The sequence below is a fragment of the Papio anubis genome, chromosome 3 (genome assembly GCF_008728515.1).
Source record: "Papio anubis isolate 15944 chromosome 3, Panubis1.0, whole genome shotgun sequence".
Taxonomy (NCBI): domain Eukaryota; kingdom Metazoa; phylum Chordata; class Mammalia; order Primates; family Cercopithecidae; genus Papio; species Papio anubis.
This window is the reverse complement of record NC_044978.1, coordinates 124202027-124229633: the sequence shown is the minus strand read 5'-3', so window position 1 is coordinate 124229633 and position 27607 is coordinate 124202027. Positions and strand designations below refer to the sequence as shown.

The window sequence follows — 27607 nt, the reverse complement described above, 5'->3', positions numbered from 1 at the left end:
TGACAGTAAAAGTTTTTAATAGTACAAATTTTTAGGTAGCCAAAAGATATTTGTTTTAATGTAGTTACAATCAATAGTGGCTCATGCCTGTAATCCCAATACTTTGGGAGGTCAAGGTGGGAGGATAGCTTGAGCCCAGGAGTTTGAGACCAGCCTAGAAAACATAGTGAGAGCATGTCTCTACAAAAAGTTAAAAATAAATAAATAAATAACAATTAGCCAGGTGTGGTGGTGCACACCTAAAGTTGCAGCTAATCAAGAAGCTGAGGCGGGAGGAAGGCTTGAGCTTGGGAGGTTGAGGCTGTAGTGAGCTGTGATCGCACCACTGTACTCCAGCTTGGGCAACGAGGTGAGATCCTGTCTCAAAAAATAATCTATTTATTTAATAAGGCTGAGCTCTTCCTATTTTACACAGAAAGGGCACAAAATCTGTAAATAAAAGACATACTTCATGAGGGAGAGCTCACCTCACTAAAACGTTTACACATTATTTTTTTTAAGCAGGAGACAATTTAAACAGATAAAAAGCTATAAACGTTAAAATTAAACTTCAGAACCACTTGGGAAGGAATAACGATACTTGGCCCTGGAACTTATTTTACTTAGTTTGTCTTGAAGAAATAAGTTATTGGCTTTGGGAATTCACACATACTCTTGTGCCTAGGATATTCTTTTCCCTGATGCTCGCCTGACTGATCCCTACTCATCTGTAAGGTCTCAGCTTGGCTGTATCTCCCTCTATGCGGGCTTTCCTGGCCCCACAACACCTGAGTTGGGGTGCCTCCTCTGAGTTCCCAGGGCACTCTGAATTTCCTTTCTTCTGTTTATGTAATATTGACATTGTAATGATCTACTTGCTTGTCTATAACCCCTAAGAAATCTTAAGCCCCTTGAGGGAAGGAGCTGATTATCTTCTTCACCAATGCATCTGTCACAAAGCCCCTACTAAAGAGCCTGTAATCATTTTTGTCATGATTCGATGAATTGAGTACCAATTAATCACCTGTATGGCAGATCCATCCGTAGGCTACAACTTAAGAAGAAGAATGTGTGTTCAGAGTTCTGCGCTAAGGAATCCAGGAGTAGCCAACTTAGAGATTCATGATTATCTATGAGGAACATCTGAATTACCCCCATCCTATGGAACATGGGCCATACAGGGAATTGAGGCTCGCCTTTCTTTTGGGTTAAATGCAGGTTGCCAGGTGGAGGTTGCTAGAGGGAGGGTACTAAGTGAAAATGCTCTAAAATTGCATGCTTTTAATAAGTGGTTATAGTTCTCCTGTCCAGGCTGCTGCCACTGGACTGTGTAAGTTCCCTCAATAAATCCTATGTCTCATTCACTGGCTCTGAGTCTCTTCTTGGTCCTCACAAACATGGTGTTATCCCTATTGAAGTCAATAGGGACCCAGCACGGCATCACCTCATTCACACTCACGATACCAGAATATAGAAATCAAGAGGCCAATGCAGTCCCCTCTTTCATCCATTGGGTTCTGACAGCAATAGCATAGCTTTTTTGGGGGGAAAAATGATTAATTATGCATCAAAGTTTTTATTAAAAAGGTAGCATCCCAAAACATTAACTGCCATTGCAAATGTGTTATATTATAGAGATCTTTCACTCTAATATATGTATCTGAAACCTGAGAAGCCTCGAAAAACCATTACTCTCCTCCCCGTTTACTATCTACTAAATAACTTACTCATTTTAAGTCTGTAATCCCTACTTTCCAAGAGACACAAATGGGGGGAAATATCTTAAGTCTGTATAGAAGCAAAAGTTACATGAAAACAACTCCCTCTCCTGCCCCCTTTCTAAAAGTTCAACAGTATTTACAAGACATAATCAATTCTAGTTGAGGATTGAAGGAAATATCTGTGTAACATTCTAAAATGAGTGAGATTCAACAAACCGATTTCTATTAAATTCCAAGCTTAGGACTCCTAAGTCAATATTCTAACAGTGCTAGCTAGTGAAAGTGCAGGGGCAGTGTGGCTTGCCATGGCTGAAAGCAAACCGAAAGCTGCGAGTGAAGGATGGCCGCGGGTCAGTGCTGCCAAGGCCTCAATGTAAACACAGGTGTGTGGGAAGGAGTGCAGGCGCTCTCCCATCTCGCAGTTCCAGAAACCCTGGCAGTCACGCTGTGGAGTCTGAATGCTACATTTAAAAAATATATCATTTTTGTAAAATTGATACACCTTATTTCACATGTTAATACATCCTCAATTTAAATGGTTCACAAGGCACACCTGAACCTTATATCATTGTTTTCAATTGCAAAATTAAGAGATTTGAAAGCAGATCTTCGTACACTCCCACCCCCAGCCAACCCCTTAACCCCCCCCCCACCCCCCACCCCCGCCCCGCCCTGCCCGGCTGAGTCTCTCCCTGCTGAGCAAAATAGTCTGAAGTTATTACCACCTCATTTGCTGGCATTTAGCAAAGATTCTTTTTATGGTTGCACAGAATTAATGCCACCAGATTTTTCTTGCCAAAGTCTTTTAAATGGTGTGGCATTATTATTTTAAGGCATAATATATAATGAATATGACAAACATTATCAGTAAATATACCAATAGCAATAATGTTTGTTAATTGGTTTGGGTTTGGAGAACATTTTTTCATTTTTAGTATGTTGCTTTTTTGGTAGTTGTTACCCTTTTGAGGGGAGTTAATTTCATTTTCTGATACATCTGTTGTTATCCAACCAGTTAAAATAGTATACAATAACCTTCAGGGTAGTCAATGGTTATGAACACAGGTTCTGAAGGCAGAGAATCTGGGTTCATAATTTAGCTGACAGTCTACTACTATGAGGCTTGAGCAATTTATGTAACTCCTCAAGTCTCAGATTTTCCTTTGTAAAATAGGGATAACAGTAATTATCAAATAGGGATAACCTGTATGAGGTTATTCTGTGGATAATTACATGACTCAATACACAAAAGCATTTCATACAGTGCCTGGTAATAGTGCAAAATAATTATTACTGTCCTTATCTCTTTATAATTAGGATCAGCTTATTTCATTTAAACTTTATTTGGTATGGTTTCCAAACTACTTGATTTTCCAAACTACTTGAATTGACAATAAAATGCAAAAATAAATATATTTGTAATTAATTTTTCTACTGATACATATGTCGACCCTACCCTATCCTATTTTCTCAGTTTTGAAGATTTTCTTGAGGCAATTTTCTGCTGGACGAAAGATGGCATTTGGGTAAAACAAAAAAAAAAATCCCTTCTGAAATGCACCCTCGAACTTCATGAATAGTATACCATGCTATGAGTCCTGATTCAAAAACTAAGTGACAAATTTTAAGTCAACACAATCTCATAAAATTGACAAAACTGTCATATCCCCAATTGAAGAAAATAAACACAAGTGTGGGCCATTGAGTGACATCTGGTGACTCAGTAATGGATACATAAAACAGTTACATTTGCATAAGGTGTTTAAAAGTAACACATTTCCAGGTAAGGTGATACTTACATAAAATGACACCATGTTTGTAATGACAACATGAATTTGATTTATTAAAATATTGCCCTAGAGTGTATTTTGAAAGCCAGTACAGTCATATACAACATAAGAAAGAAAACGAGAAGGTAGACTGAGAATTCATTTACACATTTTTTCAACAGATAACATCTAGGCAACCAAAATTTTGTATACATCAGCTTTAACTTGCCTAGTGCTTTGTTGTTTACCAAGCATTTTTATATACACTTTCACAATCCATCGTGAGGGATCTGAACATAAGATATTTAGCAACACGTCCAAGGTGGCAGAGGCTGATTCTTGGTTTTCCTGAATACCGTCTAGTGCTTTTTTTCACTACTCTGTGGTACTAGAGAAGCATTTTTCATTAGGCAAAAGAGAGGTAGAGAACGAGAAGCTGATGACCAAGAGATGACACAAAGACATTCTTTCAGTGCAAATGGAAACTTTTCTAGTATTCTTAAGCAGAGTTCTTTTACTCCATCAAATGATATGTCTAGATTTTTTCTTGCTCACTTTTATTTTTTTACTAAGACAAAAAAAGTATGAGGAGCTTGTTTTTAAGGACTCGTAAGGTAATTTTTTTTTAAGAAAAAGGATGAAAAGAACCAAGGAAAGGAGCAGGTAAATATACAAAAAGAGTTACGAAATTAATAAGACTGAGTGTCAAATTCGGCCTCGAGAATCTTAGCTGCCAAAGCAAAAATAACAACATGATAAATTATAATTCTCATTAATAAAAATGAACAAGGATACCTTTTTCTTGAGCTCTAAGACATTTATTCTGGCATTACGCTCTTAAAGAAATTTCTCACCTGGTCTTTTCAATTGGATACCCACAGATAATATTAAATGATGCCCTTTCCTAGCATCCCAACCTGGCATCCTTCTATAAATTGTTAGTTTTTGTCAATACTATAATAATTAATATTATATTCATACTAATGCATAATTTTATGTTTTCACACAAAGTATCATTTGAATTACATACTGTTAATATCCCCCCTTAACAGATGAGAAAACTTAAGACAAATATGAAAATTTAGTAGCTTGCCCAGGGTCACATAAATAGTAAATACTAAATAGCTATGTATCTTTTGTTACTCCTAAACCCACTTTCACTTTCAGATAAATACACTGCTCGGTGCTGGCAGTCAACTCCATGGCCAAAGCCCAGAACGATGGTTGTTGAATGTAAGCAGACATCAGAGTCACCTGGAGGACCTCTGAAAACATATCTCAGGGATATCAGAGTTTCTGTTTCAGTAAATCTAAGGTGTGCCCCAAGAAATTACATTTTTAACAAATTCCCAGATGATGCTGATGCTGCTGATTAAGGACCACATATTAAGAACCACTGGCCTGGAACAGTAAAGCTTCTAAATATATAGCACATTTAGTAGAGTATTTTTGCTGATTGCTTTTTTTCTCAGATTTATTTGGCAATATAGGTCTCAGTGTAGGTCCAGTTACTAAGAAAAATAATAATGAAAGAGGAGGAGCCAGGAGACCCCTAGAAATACTATCTCTTCTAAAATCACATTTGCAAATGAGTTTTCTAAAACTAATAACTAATTCTCACTTTGGTTCTTTGAGACAAAGTCTCGCTCTGTCACCCAGGCTGGAGTGCAATGTGTGATCTCAGCTCACTGCAACCTCCGCCTCCTGGGTTCAAGCGATTCTTCTGCCTCAGCCTCTCTAGTAGCTGGGATTACAGGCACACGCCAGCACGCCCGGCTAATTTTTCTATTTTTAGTAGAGATGGGGTTTCACCATATTGGTCAGGCTGTTCTTGAACTCCTGACTTCAAGTGATCCACCCACCTTGGCCCCCCAAAATGCTGGGATTACAGGCGTTAGTCACCATGCCCAGCCTCACTGCCTTTTACTAAAACAACGTTATAGGCTGGGCACAGTGGTTCATGCCGGGATTCCCAGCACTTTGGGAGGCCAAGGTGGGTTGAAAACTTTAAGCTCAGGAGTTGAGACCAGCCTGGGCAACATGGGAAAACCCCGTCTCTACTAAAAGTACAAAACTTAGCCATGTGTGGTGGTGGGCACCTGTAATCCCAGCTACTCGGGAGGCTGAGACTGGAGAATCGCTTGAACCCAGGAGGCAGAGGTTGCAGTGAGCCAAGATCAGGCCAGCCAGTGCACTCCAGCCTGGGTGACAGAGCAAGACTCTGTCTCAATATATATATATATTTAAAATATACATTTAAAAATTTTTTTTAATTTAAAATATATATATATATATATAACTTTGACATATTTTAATATTTTCTTTGCTCAATCTTATTCTATAAGTAAAAAATCCAGATTACATTTAAGGGCTAAAACAAAACAAGCAAGATTATACCTATGTAGGTATCAACACTTACTTTCTATAAATTTACTTTCATCCACTGATATGGATGGTTTGGCTCTGTGTTCCCACCCAAATCTCATCTTGAATTGTAATCCCATAATCCCCACATGTCAAGATAGGGACTTGGTAAGAGTTGATTGGATTATGGGGACAGTTTTCCCCATGATGTTCTTGTGATAATGAGTGCGTTCTCATGAGATCTGATGGCTTTATAAGGCCCTCTTCCCTATTTGCTCTTTGCTCTCTCTTCTTTCTCCAGTCATCAAGAATGTCCTTGTTTCCCCTTTGCCTTCCACCATAATTGTAAGTTTCCTGAGGTCTCCCCAGCCATGTGGAACTGAGTCAATTAAACCTCTTTCCTTTATAAATTACCCAGCCTTAGGTATTTATTTATAGCAGTGTGAAAATGGACTAACATCCACACCTATATCATAGCACTTAGCATTCATATCTACATTATTTAATTTATATTACATATTCCAGACTTGAAGAGCACATGAAAATATTCTTCTTCATATTGAACAAGAGGGACCCAGGTGAAGTTGTGACCTTAGAAGCCTGCCAGATTGGGGCAAGGCAAGGAATTAGGGAACTCTTTCTGTGAAAAGATTGAAGATGCAGGTGAGTTTACAATAAAGGTAGAGTGGGGAATGTTCAAAAGAGGAAGGGAGTATTCATCTGCAGAGGAAGTCTAGAACAAAATGAAGATGAGTGAAAAAGGGAAATAATGATTGACAAACTTTGCCTTTTGGGAAGTTATAAGAATGGTACATCAAGGTATAGACTTAGAACAGCTTTGGCTGCTCTGCTTCAATCACCATCAATCAGCCCAAACCTAGAGAGGGCAGGAGTGGGAAGGTCATGATTGATAGCATTTGCCAATATCAGTGGTGTAAATACTTTCACCTTGAACAATTTCAGGCTGCCAGCAGATGACAAATCTGAGAAGTGTCGTGCTCAATTGACTTTCAGGCTTGTGAATGCTGGCTCCAACACACTACTGCTCCAAACCCACCTTAAATGAAAATACAACCTAAGACAAAAAACAACAGGCTTTCTATTTAAACGCAGGTTCAAGACCATAGCTCCATAGCCTTCAGCTGAACTGTTGAATTTTAAATTCTACTATGTAAAATTGAGAGCCATCTCTCCCTTGTAATTGACAGAGAGGCATGAGATTACCTTTCATCAAGTTTCTCAACAAAACTTTGGCACACAGTTTTCTACCTTTTGGTACTGGCATATATCTCTGCTTCCTCTGACACTATGTATGGCAGTGCAAGGGCCTGACAGGATGCAAGATTGCAAAAGCATGGGGTGGGAGGGCATTGATATGGTGGAAAAGATTACTTGAAGTCAGGGGCAGTGCCTATGCCCTGGGCAGATTAAGGAAAACAGGATTCAGGGACTGAGGGATGAAGAATATGCTTTTGCTGACTCTGTGGTTTGGAGTAGGCTAAAGTTGGCTTCGATGAGACTAGAAGCAAAACAATTCCTCCAAGTGTGGAAGGCTTCCATGGCCATTTTTACCGTCGTTTTAGTGCTAGTAAATAGTCCAGAAAAGGACTGCACCTCAAAACTAAGCCCTCAGGTTAAATGTTTTGAAATATGGCTCAAGATACTTTGCACTTATTTTAGATAGCCAAAGATATTTGTTTAAACAAAAAAACAGTTTCGAGGGAAACCTTCATAACTCTTCCTTTCATCAAACATTTATAAGTAATTCCAATAGAATTTTTAGAACCTTAAAATAATCAGTTCTTTTGATTAAAAAAAAAGTAACAATGAATACTTATAGCGTTATTTCCATGACTTATATTTCCTTTTTATAAAAAGGTTCTAGAAAGATCTGGGCTCAAAAAGGGCATTTAACTTGTACTTTATGCCATTTTTTACATTTAAGTAGATGCCATTCAGGTCGAAGGTGACATCACATCAAAGCTATTTTGTCCTTGATTATTAACTCATATGCAAAATCAGAAAATAATTTTGTTTTCTAAGGGTACCTGAATTATTTTCAGGTATCCTGATTTAAATGTAAAAATTTCAACCCGGAGCCTGGAAACCTAGAAATGGCTGCACTTCTCCGGACCTCTGTGAAGATCTCTTTCTTCCCAGAAGTTATGGCTACCGAATGAAAGAAGAGTTTACATTTCTCCGCGTGTGAAATACAGCTTGGGGTTGTCCAGCTGCAATCCTCCGGGTTGTGAATGTTAATCACATGTAGTGTTTATTCCTTCGGCATTCCTTTTCTTGTTGTTTTCTTTGGGACCGTCTGCTTTAGAAACCCAGCTCACGTAGGTTCAACGAAAGAACAGCTTAAAGAGCGTTAACATGTTGAGGACAAGCTCCAAAATGTGCTGGAAGTTTGTGATTCCTTATGTCTGTGTGTTTGGTCTGTTTGGTTTAGTTTTTTATTATATGTCATTCTATTTCTCTTTTGGTTTTTTTCTCTTTCACTCTTGCAGGGCATGGGGTACATAAGGGTTTGGGCGGCAAGGACCTATTTTAATTTCTCATAATATAGCAACAGTTTTTAGAATGTGCACAAGATGGAGGGCTAGTGAAGAATTTAGGAAGTTGTAGCATATGCATGGGTCCCTCACCACTCCCCACAGTACATAACTGCAGGTTGCTCCTGGAATCTCTGGGGCATTTTGGCATCTGCCTCTGCAACCCTCTGCAACCTTCTCCCTCTTGTGTGAGGTGACAAACCCTGCCCTTCTTTTCTCTGGCATCCCAGGGCACTGAGACTCCTGAACAAAAGGAACCTCACTTACATCACCCTCCTCTCCTGCCAGCTTAGTCTGTAGTTCTGTTCAGAACTTTTTATTTGATTTGTTTACTTATGAGTTTTCTAGCATTTTTATTTGAGTAATTACGGTATCATATAAAGTAGAAATGTCAAATTCTACTTTTCTTTTTTCTTGACTTTCATCTGCTGGGAAGCAGGTTGAATACATACAATGAAAAAGGTAGTCATTTAAAAAAAATTAGGATTATTTAGTTTCCACACACAAGAATTATATTCTACACATGCCCAAGAATTATAACTTTTATCCTTATATAAATTATAACTAAAATTTGGTTAATTCCTTAAAACAAGTTAGCCATGGAAAGTTAATTTTAACTGGAATTGTAAAATAATGTATAACTTTAATGCCATTCTTAAAGTATTATTCTTATAGAAGAGGATAAAAATCCTGTCAGAGTAGAATATTAAATAACTTAAAATTAAAAGACATAAAAATATTCACTGAAATGCACAGGATCCTTGTTTTTCTATTAATTAATAATATTCCAGATACTTTTTTAATATGAAGCTCACTAGATGTCAAAATATTATGACAAGGTACAAGAAGCTATAAAATTTCTGAAGTTTACAGGTTGTATGTCATTTGTCCAACTCACAGAAAACTGAACACATTTAGAATTTATTAAAATGAATTATTTTAATACTACTAACTTTATCTACAAATGGCAAGTGCAAGAAAGAGTGTGTTTAAAAGGAAAGGTTAGAAAAATAACAGAAGTAAAACAAAAATGAGAAGTTTTCTGGTTTGCAGTTTATTTTTTAAGCCTTTGAAGTTTGGAATCCTGGATGAGATACTCCATCTACAAAGCTCTGAAATGTTAGAAGCAAAGTTTTAAAAACTGGAAAATTAAAAGACACTCATGGCTATAACAGTTAGCATTTCAATGTTTTGAATGGCCAATGAATGTCATCTTTTCATACTTCCAGGTACAAACATCCATCTTCTTAGTAAAAGCACAAAAGAGTAAAATCCATAGAAAATATAGCATACAGTTTAACGTGTCTTGAATTATGCAACCAACTGAGTTCCATTTCCTTTAGCTTCAGTCCTAGTAATGTAAGTAAATATTGCAGCAAGCAATTGGTGGTACAGTGATGTTAAGGATCTAGCAAACTTACACATTTTTAGGGAGTTATAATTTGGTCTTAACATTTGTTTCAAGCTTAAACTTGGCATAGAAGTTCTTGATTGGAGACTGCATTTAAAAAAAAAAATTTACAAAATAAAGTCAAAATTAGTTTTCTTGTTATTTAGTCAAAGACAGCCAAAAATAACATGATTTTGGCTGAATATGGATATTTTTATGCATCTCTATTTAAAATCAGTTTTAACTTTAAAAATGAAATGTTGCAGACTTTTGTGGATAATGAAGAGTGGGTCCAGCTGGCAGAGCTTGCATGTTTGCGCATGTGAGGTTATGCATGGAGTAATAATATTTCTTACTTATAGGAAAACATGACTTCAGTGAACTTCCCCTCTGTCTAGTATAATGTTATGGACTGAATTGTGGGCCCCAAAATTCATAGGTTGAAGCTCTAACCACCAGTGTGACTTTATTTAGAAATAGGGCCTTTAGGGAGGAAATTATGTTTAAATAAGGTCATAAGGTTGGGACTCTAATCTGATAGGACTAGTGCCAATTTTAGAAAAGACCATGTGAAGTCACAGCAAGAAGACAGCCATCTATAAGCCAGGAAGAAGGTCTCACCAAAAACGAGCCCTAACTGCACCTTGAACTTGGACATCTATGCATCAGAACTGTACAAAAATAAATCTGTTACTTAAGTTACCCAGACTGTGTAGTATTTTGTTGCAGCAGCCCAGACAGACTAATACACATAATATATGAAGAACTGGAAGGACCTAGGATCATGTCAACTAAATATTTATATATAATCACATTAATATCATTTTTTATTCATAAAATTCTTCACAGATGATCCTTTGGTGATATGTTCTTTCTTCATATAATTTTGCAGCATTCATTCTTAATTGACTCATTCTCATGATAGTGTTTTTTAAAATAACCATTTGCTATAGGTGATTTTTAAAGTATTTCTTTTCTTGAGTGTTTAGGCTGATGTTTCCTTTGTTTTATAAAAGTTTTGATAAGTCCTGTGTTAAAAAGACATTAAACTGTAAATGATGAGTTGATGGGTGCTGACGAGTTGATGGGTGCGGCACACCAACATGGCACAAGTATACATATGTAACAAACCTGCACGTTATGCACATGTACCCTAGAACTTAAAATATAATAATAATAATAATAATAATAATAATAATAAATATGGGCTATGAGCAAAAAAAAAAAAAAACTTTTTAAAAAGTCATTTTATTCAGATTGAATGTTACCAAGAAATAGGTTTTAGAGTTTTCTTCTGTCCCACTCACTGTTTTGGAGGAGCAGGCAATTTCTTTTCAAATATTTGCAACTACAAAACAAGATGATGTTCACAGTTCTCATTCTACTTCCAGTTTCATTTGGGTATTCATCTAGTCCTGCTCTGTTCTCCTGAGGGGTCAACTTCTCCTGTCCTTCCTTTACTATTTCATTGTCCAATATTCTAGACTGAAGTAATATGATATATTTTTAAATCCCCTGAAATTTCCTCTATGTGCTATTATTAGGACTTTGTCAATCATTCAGAAAAAAAAAAAATTAGAAAGAGGAAGAAGTTTTGCTGGGTAATAGACTGATGAAGGCCCTTTGGGACATGTTGAATTTGAAGCATCTCCAGATCACCCATCTCTGGATCATGTGGTTTGGTAAACAGATCTGAAGCTGGGCAGAGGTTTGAGCTGTTGTAAACTGGAAAAGCAAGGGTGGGATGAGATCACTTAGAGTGTATGAAGAGAGATGAAAGCAAATGAGTATGATTGGCAATTAATAGGTAAATAGATGGGGGTGGGGAAGGGATAGGGAGGTAAAACCCAAACTATATGTTAGAGAAACATATTTGGGTAGAGGTGGGGAGTGATAACAAAATTGTATTTGTCAGAGAAAGACCTGGGGAGTGCTGGTTTAGCTTTTTATTAACTACAAAGTCGTTGTTGACCTTAGCAAGAACAGCTTAGTGGGGCAATGCAGACATAAGTCTAGCTGTGGTGGGTAGAGAAGTAGAGTACTATAGACCACTCTGCCAGATAGGTTGCTCATGAAAGGAAGATAAATACAGCAGGAGCTAGAGGAGTATAAAGGTAGAGGGAGGTTTATTTACTTGATTTATTTTTTAATAAGAAGAGAATTGACTGACTATATACTAAGTATCAGTGAAAAGGAAGATCTTGAAAATACAAGAGAGAAAATGCATTTATCTTCTCATTTGAGACAATGGTTTTGAACACCCATTTGTCTTGTACTGCACTACATGCTGGGGATCCAAGATTGGATTACATTAGCATGGTTACTGACCTGTGGGAATCCCAGGATGGTCAAAGGTTTTAGATTGGTAAATGAGATTACAATCCAAGCGGAGTCATAAACCTCAAGAAGGAGGAGAATCAGTTCCTCCATGGAACTGGGGTAAAGTGGTCATGATGAACACAGACATGTTTGTAGATGGAGGGAAGTGGGCAGGAGTTTGAGGAAGTTCATACTTCAAGGTCTTTTCTAATTCTGTGATATAGGATGCAAATCCATATGTCCAAGTGAGGAAGTTCATAGTGAAGTGTAAAATAGTAATTGAAGAAAATGAGAAAAGGAAGCATTATGAAATACAGGATGATCCCTGAATATAACTGGTAAACCAGTTAAAGTTTGTAAACCAAAAATAAAATTCTAAACACCTCAACCACCTGAATGGACCACTGCCTTAGCCAAGGGCATTCTAAAGTAAACCGGAAAAACTAGTTCAGGTCATAATGGGAATGGGTGCTCAGACATGCCTTATTATACATTCTTCCCTTGGGAATTCAGGAGCAGATGACCAGCAATTAACACTAAAACAGAGACCTTAAGGCTGACCAAACACTCCTTAGCAATAAGATACCAACATGACAGACAGCAGGCCCTGAAAGAAATCCAAGTATTTTACCCCAAAATATATATCTTTGCCATATTTTGAAAATGGCCCTGCAAAGCTGTCTCTTGTGGGGAAAATCTACATTCTGTAGAGAACCTCCTTCCTTTTCCAGCTCTCTTCTTTGATCCAAGAGAGAATTAACTAAGAGTCTGGTATCTTTTTAGCTCTACTAAGAGCTCTAAAGCCTGCTACCCAGAGGCTTCACCTGCATGAAGAGACGAAAATATTGGTCTCCACAGCCCCTTATATTAATCTAGACATTCCTTTCTATTGATTCCAGGTCTTTAGATAATAACTCTTTCAACCAATTGCAAATCGGAAAATCTCTGAATCTATGACCTGGAAGCCCTTCCCACCTTTCTGGACCAAACCAATGTACACCTTACAGGCATTAATTGATGCCATATGTCTCCCTAAAATGTAAAAAAAATCAAGCTGTAGCCTGACCACCTTGGGCACGTATTTTCAGGATTTCCTGGGGCTGTGTTATGAGCCATTGGCCATTCATATTTGGTTCAGAATAAATCTCTTCAAATATTTTACAGAGTTTTACTTTTTACTTCAGCAAGTTGAAGGTGGTAGATTTTGGGCCAAATCCACATAATCGTGTGAATTTCTCTTGTATATTCAATGGCAAACCAAATATGAAAGAGAAAAGGCAAAGAATTGGATTTATCTTTGGTTACAATAATACTAGCTACACTAACAAACTTAGAAACATCAGCAGTTAAACAAAACAGAGTATTATTTCTTACTCAAAAAAAAAGTCATCAATTAGGAATGGGACTGATTCCATGAAGGCAGTTAGGAAGCCAAGTTAGTGAAGCTTTGCTTTAACTATCTTCAACATGCAACTTTCATGAACATTTTGGGTGATGTCATTCAGCAGATGAGGGGAGAAGGTGGAGGGTCAGGCCAGAGGTTGATAGCACATATCACTTTTAAAAAATGTCACCCCAAAATATGTAATATTTGTTTGACATACTTTAAGATAGCTATTCAGAGTCTTAAAACACAAGAACAGCTAAAAGGTTGCCTTTTGTGAAGATTTGCATCTGTAGAGAAAAATCTGCACTGGTGAAATAAACAGCCAAGCTTTCCCTGGCACACCGGCTCCCCCTACCCCAAACTCCAGTGTCCAGATATAGGAAAGATTGACTTGTGGAAGAGAGAGAATGACAGTCAGACACTTTCAGGGGTCTTACAGAAACTTATGCTTTCTGAGCGCTGCTACCTGTGAGGTTTCATCTGCAAAACAAAACTGCCTTTGCCAGCTAAGGCCTCTCTTCTTCTCTCTCTCCCATCACTTGTCTTGCCATGCTTCAAGCTCCCATTCTTTCTATAACTTCAAGATGGTATAAAAACATCAACCATCTGGTTCTTTAAATTTTTCTATTTTGTATAACTCCCGTACACACCTGTGCATATTAATAAACTTTTTTATGGCTTTTTCTATTAACCTGCCTTTTGTCAGGGATTTTCAGTGCAACTTTAGAGGGCAAAAGGCAAGTTTTTCCTTGGCCTCTATAGTTTTGGTGCTGTGAGCAACACAATCACAACCACCCTGCTCTTCTAGAAGCCACAGTCAAGGGAACTCTGGACCTGACAAGCTGGCAGAAGGGTAAGAATTTCATACCAGTTAGATTTCCAGATGTCTGGTTATGGAATCTGGTTGAGCTGTTGGTAAAAATCAGTTTGTCTGTTTTTTTCTTCTTTACCAAGTTTAATATTGTTAGTGGCAGTTAATTTGTACAGGTCTACAGCAACCTGAATTCTCACCTCGTCAGAAGAAAGAATATGACTGAGGGGCATAAGGCAAAAGGAGAGACCAAGGCAAATTGTAGAGCAGGAGTAAAAGTTTATTTAAAATGTGTAGAGAAGGAATGAAAGGAAGTAAAGTACACTTGGAAGAGGCCAAGTGGGTGACTTGAGACATCAAGTGCACTGTTTTACCTTTGATGTGAGGTTTTGCATGTTGGCATACTTCCGGGGTCTTGCATCTCTTCTCCCCTGCTTCCTCCCTTGCGGTGGGCTGCCTGCATGTGCAGTGGCTAGCAGTAGCGCTGGGGAGGGGAGCATACAAGTGTGTTTACTGGAGCTGTATGCACGCTCGCTTGAGGCGTTCTTCCCTTATCAGTCAAATGTTCCTAGAAGGTCATATACCAGTTAAAGTCCACCATTTTGCTTCTTAATGTGCATGCTTGAGCTCACTCGCCCAACTCCTGAGATCTTATCAGGAAAAGCTGCCGATAACCAGTTTCCAGTGCTTTCTATTTGCTGGGAGGCTGCCCTTCCCTGGCACTGGCTATGACCAATTATTATTTTAGGGAGACTGTTAACAACAGCCTGACCATCATCTGATGGTTGCCTGACATTCCTGGTGCGTGTGTGGACAAGGAGCCTCTCTCCTGTGCTGCTTATGGCTGACTAGCTACCTATCATTACAATATCAATGGGAGAAAGGCATTTATACAGACTAGTCTTAGTTATAGCAACTCTGGTGTATTTTCTGGTAAGATTATTCAGATTGTCTAATTCCTTTCCTCCCACATATAGTATTTTGCTTCTTTGTCTCTGTCTTTCTGTCATAGATAGTATAGATGTATAGTATATATATAATATGTAGACAGATATGACAATAGATATGACATGTCTATTTGTCATAGAGTCTCTCTCATCTTGTTTAATGTCTTCAAGAGACACTTGTGACATAGTGGGAGCACTCTTCCTTGGTCTCCACCATACAGAGGGCATGATTTTTGGATCACATCTGGTGGCCAGTCTGAAAGGACTGAGACACATCAGATATTAAGCAGCACACTTTGCTCATATGTGCCAAGTTCTTGGGAGAGTTTGTCTTCATAAGAAGTCTGGCTGGGTGCACTGGCTCATGCTTGTAATTCTAACACTTTGGGAGGCCTAAGTGGGAAGACTGTTTGAGGCCAAGAGTTCAAGATCAGCCTGGGTAACATAGGGAGACCCTATCTCTACAAAAAAAAAAAAAAAAAAAAATTGTTTTAATTAGCCAGGGCATGGTGATAATGCACCTGTAGTCCTAACTACTAGGGAGGCTGAGGTGGGAGGATCTATTACGCCCAGGAGTTTGAGGTTACAGTGAGCTGTGAGTGCACCACTGCACTCCAGCTGGAGTGATACAGCAAGACCCTGTCTGTAAAATATATTAATTAAAAATTTAAAAATTAAAAAAAAAAAGAAGTCCCATCCACAGGAAGCTTTCATTGTCTCAACCAGGCTTGCTGCCTGGTTTTAGTCCTGGGGAAGTTCAATCTTAGGAGGGCCTATTCAGTGCCATGGATGAACAGATCTGTTTTTGCGATACTGAAGACACAGAACAAACAAACTGCATCCTTAATGGTCTGTGGCATTTGAAACTTTGCTATTTTAGCCAATTTCTGGGACTGAATTTTTGGGGATATCCTAGGGGGGAAAGCTACATCTTCTGTGCCCATTTTTAAAATGTCACTTACGTCCATAGTATTCTAAACCTGGGAAGTTACCTTTGGGACTTTCCATGCAGAAGTCTTATTTGGCTTGAATCACTAATAATAAAACAAATAAATTGGTTATATTTAAAAGAAAACGTTTTAGAGAGCTCTTGTCTTAACTGTCTTATACCTATAAAAAATACACAAAGAATAGAGCCTTAGAAGCTCCCTTGGTGAGATTTTTTTAAAAAGGCAGGAAAATGATTTTTTAAGAAATAAGAATTTTTTTAAGTTAAACACCTTTGTACACTCAAACTACCTGCCTTGGATCCCCTGTAGGATTTGCAAAAAGGCACTCCAGCCTGTAGTCCGGTAGCTAGGATTTGGCATGCACCGCAGCCTGGGTTCCATTCCCAGACACGGAACTAGACTCTTTGAGATATAAATCTTTTAACTCAGGAGGAAAACAAACATTTGTAAAAATTAGTTTGAATTATTTGTTTTAAATGTACATTCATATGACTCTTGAATTTTGGGGGCATCCATTCGTTATTGATCCTTTTCCTTTCCATGAAGAGCTATTGTTTTTCCATTTTTCTCTGAGTCTTTTTTTTTTTTTTTTTTTTCTGGAATATAAAAGGGCTAAAAACTGCACATTCAGAGCTGTGAGAATCAAAGAACTGTTGAAGGATGACAGCACTGGGAGTGACAAGTAAAACTGAGATTCAGATGCCAAAGTTCTTGACAAAAACAAGAGACGGATTAATACACTACAGGATAGAAATGGACGTCACGAGTTAAGTCTCACAGTAAAATGCAGGTTTCTACAGGAAAACGCAGAAGTAATGTTTTAGAAAATCAACAGGGAGCTACAAGCCCTGCAAAACATGGGTAAATAAGTAGTCTCTATTGCAGATGTTTCCTAGAAAAAATGTATCCTTGGCAGAGGGGGTTGGGGAACAGCTAGTTTCAGTTATGGCAAAGGAACTGCATGGAGCATTCCATGAAAAATTAGTGCTATAGTAGCATGTGGTTATAGAAGTCCTGAAAAACATCTTAAAATGCTCCAAGGTCAAGAAAAAACAGGCAAAATAGTGTTGGCTCAGGATGTGTCCGGAATTGGTGGGTTCTTGGTCTCCCTAACTTCAAGAATGAAGCTGCAGACCCTCACGGAAGAGTGTTACGGTTCTCAAAGATGGTAGTCTGGAGTTTGTTCCTTCAGCTGTTCAGATATGTCTGCAGTTTCTTCCTTCTGGTGGGTTCACCGTCTCACTGACTAGACTTTTGCCGTGAGTGTTACAGCTCTTAAAGGTAGCGTGTCTGGAATTGTTCGTTCTTCCCGGTGGGTTCTGGTCTCGCTGGCTTCAGAAGTGAAGCTGCAGACCCTCAAGGTGAGTGTTACAGCTCACAAAGGCAGCGTGGACCCAAAGAGTGGGCAGCAACAAGATTTATGGCAAAAAGCCAGAAAACAAGGCTTCCAGAGCGTGGAAGGGGACCCTACCAGATAATGGCTGGCTGGCTCCGCAGTCTACTTTTATTCCCTTATCTGGCCCCACCCACATTCTGATGATTGGTCCATTTTACAGAGAGCTGATTGGTCCGTTTTGACAGAGTGCTGATTGGTGCGTTTACAATCCCTGAGCTAGACACAGAGTGCTAATTGGTGCATTTACAATCCTCTACCTAGACATAAAAATTCTCCAAGTCCCCACTAGATTAGCTAGATACAGAGTACTGATTGGTGTATTTACAAACCCAGAGCTAGACACAGAGTGCTGATTGGTGTATTTACAAACCCTGAACTAGACACAGAGTGCTGACTGGTGTATTTACAAACCTTGAGCTAGACACAGAGTGCTGATTGGTGTATTTGCAATCCCTTAGCTAGACATAAAAGTTCTCCAAGTCCCCACCAGACTCAGGAGCCCAGCTGGCTTCACCTAGTGGATCCTGCATTGGGGCCCCTGGTGGAGCTGTCTACCAGTCCTGTGCTATGCACCTGTACCCCTCAGCCCCTGGGGGTTGATGGGATCCAGCGCCACGGAGCAGGGGGCGGCACTCATCGGGGAGGCTTGGGCCACGTGGGAGCCCACCAGGGGCTTAAAAGTCACAGATGAATGGCATTTGCTGCCTCCATTCACATGGGCCACGGAAGCAGAGGGCTACTCAGCATCCAAAGCACAGAGTCTGTGATGCATGGCCTCACCCTCCATTCTAAGGCACAGGCTCCCTAGGCCCACTCCACAGAATATTGCTCTGGGGTAGAGATGGATCCCTTGCTACTCAGAAGATCTGACAACTTTCATTCTGATTCAGGAGGAAAATCTGTTCTAGATTTCTCCTTATTTTTTCTAAAAGATGAGGTTAATAATGAATACTTGCAGCATTTTGAAAGGATTAGTTTAGATAACAAATGCCCGTCATGCCAGAGATTATGCATTCATTTTATTCACTCTCTTCCTCCCATTTTGAAAATACTTTCTGGAGATTCAGTTTAATTGGTATCCTTAGAACATCTCTCTTTACTTTCAAAGGTTGAACTGTCCCCTACAGGACTCCAAGCAGAATTCCTGGGAAAATAAATGAGGGGAGGAAAGGCAAACGACCTAAATGCCTGCTTGAGACATTGGGACCTAAATATCTGCTTGAGACATTGGGGTACAAACGGAATATAGAGGAAACACCAACAGATACTATCTCAACAAATTAACTTACCATATGTTGATATATTTATAGTAAATGAAGTATTAATAGCACTCTAGTTATACAAAAACTATATTAAAAAAGAATATTTCTGATACTTCACCAATCCATTCAAGTGAAAGGATTTGGTGGGTAAAATTTCTGTCACTCCATTTAATTTTACATAAAAAAAGTCAAAAGAATATGTATTTTAACACCATAACATGATAACCTATTTGACTCTCTTCCCCACTTAAGGAAATTACCAAAAACAACTTTCCAACATGGCTCAATAATAATTTCAGGTTGATGCTATTAGGATGTAGGCTAATAACAAAGACACTTATTCAACTTCCCATATGATTTTTTGTTGTGGAAAATGCTGCCTGTGGATCATCAATTATTGTAATTCTTGTCCTTCAATTTGGTGGTTAATGGAATAGTTTATTTATACCCTACTTCAAAGTTGTATTTGAAGTGGCTACATTTTGGCATAATGCAAACTATTTGTGTTGTAAAAGTCTTCCATTTTTACATGTTCTAATGGTCTCTTTAATAATATAAATATTACTACTACCTATTTGCAGACAAAAACATCTGCATTAAAAAAGAAGCATTTGGAATGACTGATCTCCTCCTCCTCAAAATACTTTCCTCTCTTGGTATCCACAACACCATAGCCTTTGGTCTTCCCAGCTAAACCGTCTCTGGCTCTGCCAGTTAGCTCTTCCTCTTCAATCAAACTTCTATGCATTGGAGTGTTACAGGATTCATTCCCTGGAACTCTTTTCTATTTTATTCATTCACATGATTACACGCATGACTCACAGATTAATGTCTTCAACCCAGACCTCTCCACTGAACTCCAACATGGTTATCCAACTGCCCTCCGCATCTCCACTTGGATTTCTTCATGGTATCTCAAACTTGCTATATCTAAAATACAAACTCCAGTTTCCAATCCTCCATGTATCCTTCTTTCATGGTCTATTTCATCCTCTAGGTACTCAGGTAAAACAAAGTCATCCTTGAGTCATCTTCTTCCTCATAAATCATATTCAAACCATCAGAAAATTCTTCCTGTTCTATCTTCAAAATATACCCAGGACCCAGACATTCCTCAGCACCTCCACTGTTATCATCCTAGCCCAAGCGAAACTGCCCCTTGCTTGGCTTATTACAAAGCTTCTCACTGCTCTCCTTGCTTGCCTTCTTATTCTCACTACAAACTATTCTTATTATAGCCAGAGGGAGATCCCTTTATTTCAGATATCTGGTCACTCTTCCAAGCAAAGCCCTCCAATGTCTTCATATCCCAAAAGTGGAAGGTACATTATATCTTGCCATGAAGCTGCTCCACTCCCTTTATTTCTCTGGCCTCATTTTCTTTAAATCATCCCACTCCAGCCACACTCTCCTCCTTGCTGTGTCCAAGCATGGGGTTTGGCTTTTCCTAACTATTCTCATGGCTTGCTACCTCAGTTCATTAAGCTTTTTGTTCAAATGTCATCTTCTAAATAAGGCCTTTCTTGATCATCCTCTTTAAGACTACAACCCCACCTAGCATCACCTTATCTCCTTTTCCTGCTTTATTTTTCTTCAAAGAATTTGTGACCATCTATCATAGCATATCTTTTTGTTATTTGTTTATTGTCTACCTTCCCCAACTAAAACATAAGCTCTGTGGATACAGGGATTTTTTTGTATGTTTTGATCACTACTGTATTCCTTGGTGCTTAATGACAGATAAATAGTAGGTGCTCAATCAATACTAGATAATGAATGGGAAGAGCATGATTTATTAACATGTGAGTCATTGAATATTATAAACTGGTGACTGCCAAAATTCTTATCTGAAAATATTAACTTGAAAACCTTAAAGGTATTTTAAGAAGATACATGGTCTCTTGAGCTACATGTTACAAAATGAAATAGGTCACTCAATATGTTGGTTTTTTCACTCTCTACAAATTATCTTCAACTTCACTGTTCTTACTTTTGAATCTGTTCATTGCATCTATCTTTTTATAAATCCTTGTGTGCTCATTTTTGCTCTCAAAGTATTGCTTTGGCATAGTATTCTATCCTAGTTTTTAAGAATATCAAATAAAGTGTAAAAGTAAGGAGTGGAGTGGAGGGAGTTTATTAAAATCCCTAAATAATTTGAATATGTATTAAAAATTCCCATGTAATTTGAATAAGTATCTGTTTCTGTTTCATTTGTGCCTGTGAAACTGCCTTGACTAAAATTATAACAGTGAGAAAATTATGACAGTGAAAGAGACCTGACCTAACTGACTCCATCTTGCTTCTAACCTCCAAGCTGTCCTTGTTCATTCCTGGGTGTAGGAGGAACTAATTTTGGGAGGAACTTAGTTTATAGTTTAACTTTGAAACAAAAATGATAACAGCCCTTTCATGAAACAAACACCATTCTTCCCTGGGGACCAGACTGCCTTTGAAAGCCTAAGAAATTAGCCGCAAGATTAGAAATTATGGCTTAGGAGTTGCACAGCTAGACCCCTCAAGATTTGAAACTTCCTTATTTGCTCCTAGGGGTAATATCATATTGTAAAACCTAAAATTGGTGCTTAAGATATTTTTCAGACCCTGCACTCAGATCAGCTGGTGCCACCCAGATCAATAAACTGGCTCATCTGGTCTTGTGGCCCCTACACAGGAACTGACTTAGTGCAAGAGGCTTCAAGTCCCTATAATTTCATCTCCAATCAGACCAATCAACACTCCCCACTTCCCAATCCCCTACCCACCATGTTATTCTTAAAACCCCCAGTCTCCCAATTTTCAGAAAGACTGATTTGAGTAACAATAAAACTCTAGTCTCCTACACAGCTGGCTCTGTGTGACTTAAATTCTATCTCTCTTTCAATTCCCCTGTCTTGATAAACTGGCTCTGTCTGGGCAGCAGGCAAGAAAAACCTGCTGAGTGGTTACACCTGTGTGTACATTTATGGGCATTTTTAATGTCTATATTAGGTTTTCTTATGTTTCAATTTCCTCAAATGTCTGCCAAACCTTAGTTATCTTGACATATTCAGGAACAGGGCAATGAAAACCTAATTGTATGGGCATGTGTGCCAGAGTGCTGGTAGGATTTTTTGGTGTTGAACTGGTCCTCATGCCCAAGGACTCCTATATTCCAGAATGTGAGGTCTTTGCTCTGGGCACCAACTTCAATACCAGCTGTCCATGTTCAATCCAGGCAGTCACTTTTTCTGAAGACATGAATCCTCCGATATTTTGCCTAAATGATGTTCGCTGGTAGATATCCTGTTCACCATGTGATTCATAGGATTGTTGTGACCTCTGTCTATAGATTTCTAATGTCCTTGTTTTTCAACTCACGATTCACTTATGCTTTTCATCATACCTGGCATTCCTGAGTCTTGAGCCTCTCCAGGCAGCAAGGAAGATCACCTCCTCCCGGACCCTGGCCACTCTGTCCTGCATCTTTCCAATATCTCTCTCAAAACTGCTTTCTGCCTGCCAGAAAATTGCAAAAATTGTCAACCACTAATGGTCACCTCACATTATCTTCATTATGGAGTGTTTATATATTTTTTAAACCTTGAAACTCAGGGATCTGAGATGGTGAAGGACATGACATGTGATCAGCATGCTATCTTGAACCAATAATCTTCTCAGACCTTTAAAGCAACTATAAAGCTAAAATGCTAATAAATTACTAAATGGAAATGTGAGAATCATGCTTGCAAGATGATTATTATTATTTGATACAGGGTCTCATTCTGTCACCCAGACTGGAGTGCAGTGGTGAGATCTCAGCTCACCACAACCTCCACCTCCCAGGTTCAAGCAATTCTCCTGTGTCGGCCTTCTGAGTAGCTGGGATTACAGGCACACACCAACAAGCCTAGCTAATTTTTGTATTTTTACTGCAGACAGGGTTTCACCATGTTGGCCAGGCTGGTCTCAAACTCCTGACCTCAAATGATCCACCCACCTCGGCCTCCCAAAGTGCTGGGATTATAGGCGTGAGCCACCGTGCCAGGCCACAAGATTATTTTTGAGGGATAATTTGAAGAATGGGTATATGAAAAAAATTAAATTATTTAAAGCATTTGGGAAGCTTGTTAAAATTTAAATTACCATGCCACACTACTAATTAAATTGGGGTTTATAAGACAGGATACATACACACTAAAATTTAAGAAGAAATAAAAGAATGATAAATGAGAACTCATATCTTAGTTTGAGTATTCGTAAAGGGATTTTAAATATCTCTACCTGAATACTCAGAGAAAACTCTGTTGCCTATTAAAAACCAAAATGTAAAAGGTAAAAGGCGAAAGATTTATGCGATCTGAAGTATAATAATAATAAATAAATAAATAAATAAATAAATAAATAAATAAAAAGATTTGGATAAAAAAATAAATAAATTATCTTTCTAATGCAAAAAAAAAAAAAAAACAAAATGTTCGTGATACACAAGTCTCAATAAACAAAAGCATGATCTTTTCCAATATTTTTTATGATTCTAAAACCTTTCCTTAAATATAAAGAAAAGGGATTGATTTCTCATTGCTTACTCGACAGCCCTGCAGAATAATAGGTGAGTGCACATTATGTCAATCATAGGAAACGTGATAATGCTGCAGTTTCTATGAGACTTACTCAGGGTTTAGGTTGACTCTCCAAGTCAGGCATGTTAATAACCTGTGACAATTTTAGTTTCTACTCTGCTCTCAATCCCTATGCAAACACCAGCGGCTGCTTTAAATATTCAAAGTACAAATGCATCATCATGGCCATCTGTTTTTACTCCCATTTCTCATGATGTCTCTGACTTAACTAATGCAAACATCATTTTAAAAGTAATCATCATCAGAGTAGTGTGAATTGTTTTAAGTTAAATTCACATCTCTGAAGATGACTAATGGAAAACACCAATGTGGACGGATGTTTTCATTTGGGGAAATGTGTTATATCCCTTCAAACAAATCCCATAATCTACCCCCACAATTTCTACTGCTTAACAAAGTAATCAAGTAAAATATAATAATTTAATTATATTATGTTTTCAACTTATTGTACCACATTGTTCTCACTCAGCTTGGTTTGACATCCCCTTTAATGTTAACTCTATTAACAATAGTGGCTTTAGCTCCAAAAGGCATTGAATTTCTATCATCTAAAATAAACCAACCATCAGACTATTTTGTAACAGTCTTTACCCAAATAGCAGTATGTTAACCTAACTTAACTGGTTCTATACAGGATACCCAAGGCCTTTGCAAACCTAAGACAGCAATAAATTCTCAGAAGAAATTATAAAAGTAATAATCTTCTCTTTCTCAGAAATGGCAGTAGCCGGAAAAGTCTAATTTGGATTCACATGTCCTATAATTTATTTGGTTGCGTGGCTATCAAGATGAACAAATAAGGAATGCAATGAATACCTGAGGGCCTGTTGGTCTTAACAGAATGATGTAATTGATTGAAAGATACCCAGAGAGCCAGGCAAAGGCTACATGTTCCTTTAATGTAAGTAAAGGATTCAGGTTGCAACATGTAGTTTTCTACATACACCAAATATGAAGTGGCAGCACTCTGAGGCAGAGGTCAGGCTTCCCTGCCTCCAGGCCCCATAAAACATTCACTATCAGGATAATGTCTCTTTGGGGTGAAGACCTACTGTGGCCTTCAGGAAATTACCTTTGTATTTCTACTGGTGGATTTATACTTTCATTCCCATCAACTCTTCCAAACTCAAGTAATGTGCCTACCCGCCAGTAGCTACAAGTTACAAAGTAACAATCCTAGCACATACCATAGTGTTTACTATAGGACCTAGTGAAAGTCAGCTTCCCAGGAACAATTTTCTACAAACTAGGCTCAGGTTTTAGATTTAATGGAATCTAAGCTTTCACGGAATAATTATCGGCTCAGTGTTGTCAATTTTAAATTGAGCTCCATCTTGCCAACAGCATAGTTTGTTTAGAGTAATGTGTGAAGGTAAGGAGAAGACTGAATTAATCTAACCCATCTATCATTGTAACTTTCATTTAATTGTGTAAAACAGCCAAAAGAGGAAAGGAAATCAATCTATTATGTTGTCAAAAGATGTAAATGAAACTTTAAATCAAGCATTAAGAAACTTAAGTGAATGCAGTTATTTTCAGTAGATAATACCACACTGTGTACTAAACAGAACTGTTTCATTTATCAGTACTAAATAATATAAAAAATCTTTCCTACATTGAGAAAATAAGCTCTACTAATTTTTAATAAGGTCTTATAATGTACTCAAATGCAATGATAGACCCCTATATTTTTAGCTGAATTCTGTCCTCTCAAAATTCATGTGTTTGTTGATGTCCTAACCCCAGAATGTGACCGTACTTGGAGATAGGACATTCAAAGACGTAATTAAGATTAAATAAAGTCATAAGGGTGGGCTCTGATCCACTCTGACTGGTATCCTCATAACAAGAGAAAATTTGGACACAGAAAGAGATATCAGGTATGTGTCTGCACAGAGGAAAGACCACCTGAGGGCACAGCAAGGAGGCAGCCAGCCATCTGCGAGCCAGTGAGAGAGGCCTCAAAGGGACCTGCTGATACCTTGGTCTTGGACTTCCAGCCTCCAAAACCCTAAGAAAATACATTTCTGTTGTTTAAGCCACCCAATCTGTGAGATTTTGTTTGCAGCCCTAGCAAACTAATACCACCCTTATTCACTCAACAGATATTATCTGAATGTGATCACAGGCTGGATGGGTGCTAGCTGCTGGGCTGGGTACAGAGGCTGCTCCTCTCACTCATATGCTCTCTTTCTTTCTCTCTCTCTCTCTCTTTTGCGTGCGCACGCGCACACACACACACACACACACACACACACACGGTATTAATCCATTGTTTTTTAAATTATTGCCTAACTCTGCTTGAGCAACGAATGTACTTCAGTATAATGTTCTGATTATATTTATATCATTAAGTTGAAAATAGTATTTTAACAACTGGCATTTTATTATACTCATCAGTTTTTAAAATCTCTTTTAATGTGAAATATAGATCTATGGACAAACTTTGACATATGTGAACATCTCAAATGTTCAGAAATATTGTATTTCTGAATTCCAGAGTTTAAAAAGAACTCTTCATGTAAATCTTGTATGCTTTCCTGCAACCTAACCTAACCTAACCATCAGTGCACAAAGATATTTAGTATTTTTAATATTTCCCTAGTATTTCATTTGTTTCAGGTATTCCTTTACCACTTTAAATATTTTATTCCTAGTACTTTGATTTAGACCTTCTTTGGAACAAATAATGTCCTTTCAAGCATTTCTCTTCAGGGATTCTAAGCAAAGTGATATTAAGTGAGCATAGTTATTACTTCTGTGGAGTCAACCATCTGCAATGAAAACGTTTTGATGTATTAATCTTCTGAATTCATGTTGCCTCGATTATATTTGGCACATATGTCAATGCATTTATTAATGATACTTTTTGAAAGGGAGAACTTTTCAATTCTCCTTCCTTCTTTGGTCTCAAATACATATATAGACTGGTAAAATTAACAGTTTGCAGTAATATGAGGTATCTTGTTTTGTTTGGTTTACCCCTGGCTTTAGTCATTAATCCCCCACTTAGTTTTTTAAGTCAATTTAACACTGTTGAAAGCAATCTCAAAATAATGTTTGGAAAAATGTTGTGCCAAGATAGATTACTTCGCTCCACTGCCTTACTGCAAAATTTTTCCAAGAAGATAGGACACTTGGGCAGAGGAAAAGAGAAATTACTGGAGTACAAAATAAGTAACTTGAGCTATTTCCCATTACGTAGTTCAATTAGTGACAATGAATTTAATCTTGTGAATTAGATAACTTTCTAGCTTTGAGAAAGAAGTTGTACATTCTGGTGAGAAAATAATATTTATAAATATTAACTAAAATTAAACATAAAGTACTTAAGGAGATTATGGACCTTTCTGGCTTCAGAAAATTAATTTCTTTAAATGTTCTTTTCAGGTTTTGACATTCTTAGAAATGATATGACAGTCATAAAAAATTCAAAAATTAAGTATATGGATAGTAAAATAGAAAATATTCATAAATTATTCAATTCATTATAATTCTGGAAAACTGAGAAAATATAAATGTACTTATAATCATAATTTAAAATGATTTTTAAAAACAAAATTCTTGAATGTATTAAGGCATATAATTCCCTTTGACAAAATTGTTAAGTGATGTCCAGCTATTATGTGTTTTAGAAATAAACCCTCTAAACCTTTAAGTCAAAAAAATATGAAATTCCATCAAGAATCAGACTTAACTAATTGTTAATATCAATAGTTAATGAAGAAATAAGAAAAGACAGAATGAAGGTTGAGATAATTAAGAAAATAGTTCTGTTATTTATAAATAATAAGTGATTAATAGTAAAGTTTAAAATAAAATAATATCAATGTGAAAATTCAGAGCAAAATAATTTTTAAGAAAAACTTTAGATTTTTAGTTGTACTTACGGATATAATATTTCACCTCTATCCACAAAACAAAGAACTTCTTTGGTAAACATGGTGATTCAAATAATAGTCACATTAAAGCAGAAAAGTGAGGGAAAACTCTCCATGCCATTATTGAAACTTTACCTAAAAACCAAAATGAGATACAGAAATGCATGTAATACATGCATTTGACCTGTTGGGATACAAGACCATCCGCAAAAGGATTTGGTATAATTTGTAAAGTGCAGCAGAGGAAGATGTAG

General features: G+C 37.6%; 1 protein-coding gene across 5 annotated transcripts in view; it reads right to left on the bottom strand.

The window, feature by feature from the left end:
• LOC116274193 (cilia- and flagella-associated protein 299-like) overlaps positions 1-27607 on the bottom strand; it is a 303800-nt gene that overhangs the window by 169767 nt on the left and 106426 nt on the right. For 2 of the 5 annotated variants that reach the window (XM_031664551.1, XM_031664552.1), the window contains exon 3: positions 22236-22348. The exons of 2 other annotated variants lie outside the window; for them this stretch is intronic. In XM_031664551.1, the coding sequence (XP_031520411.1) occupies positions 22279-22348 (70 nt within the window). In that variant the 3' untranslated portion in view covers positions 22236-22278. Of the gene's footprint in view, positions 1-18587; positions 18733-22235; positions 22349-27607 lie in introns of those variants that run through there. One more of the 5 variants, XM_031664550.1, reaches the window with a different exon arrangement.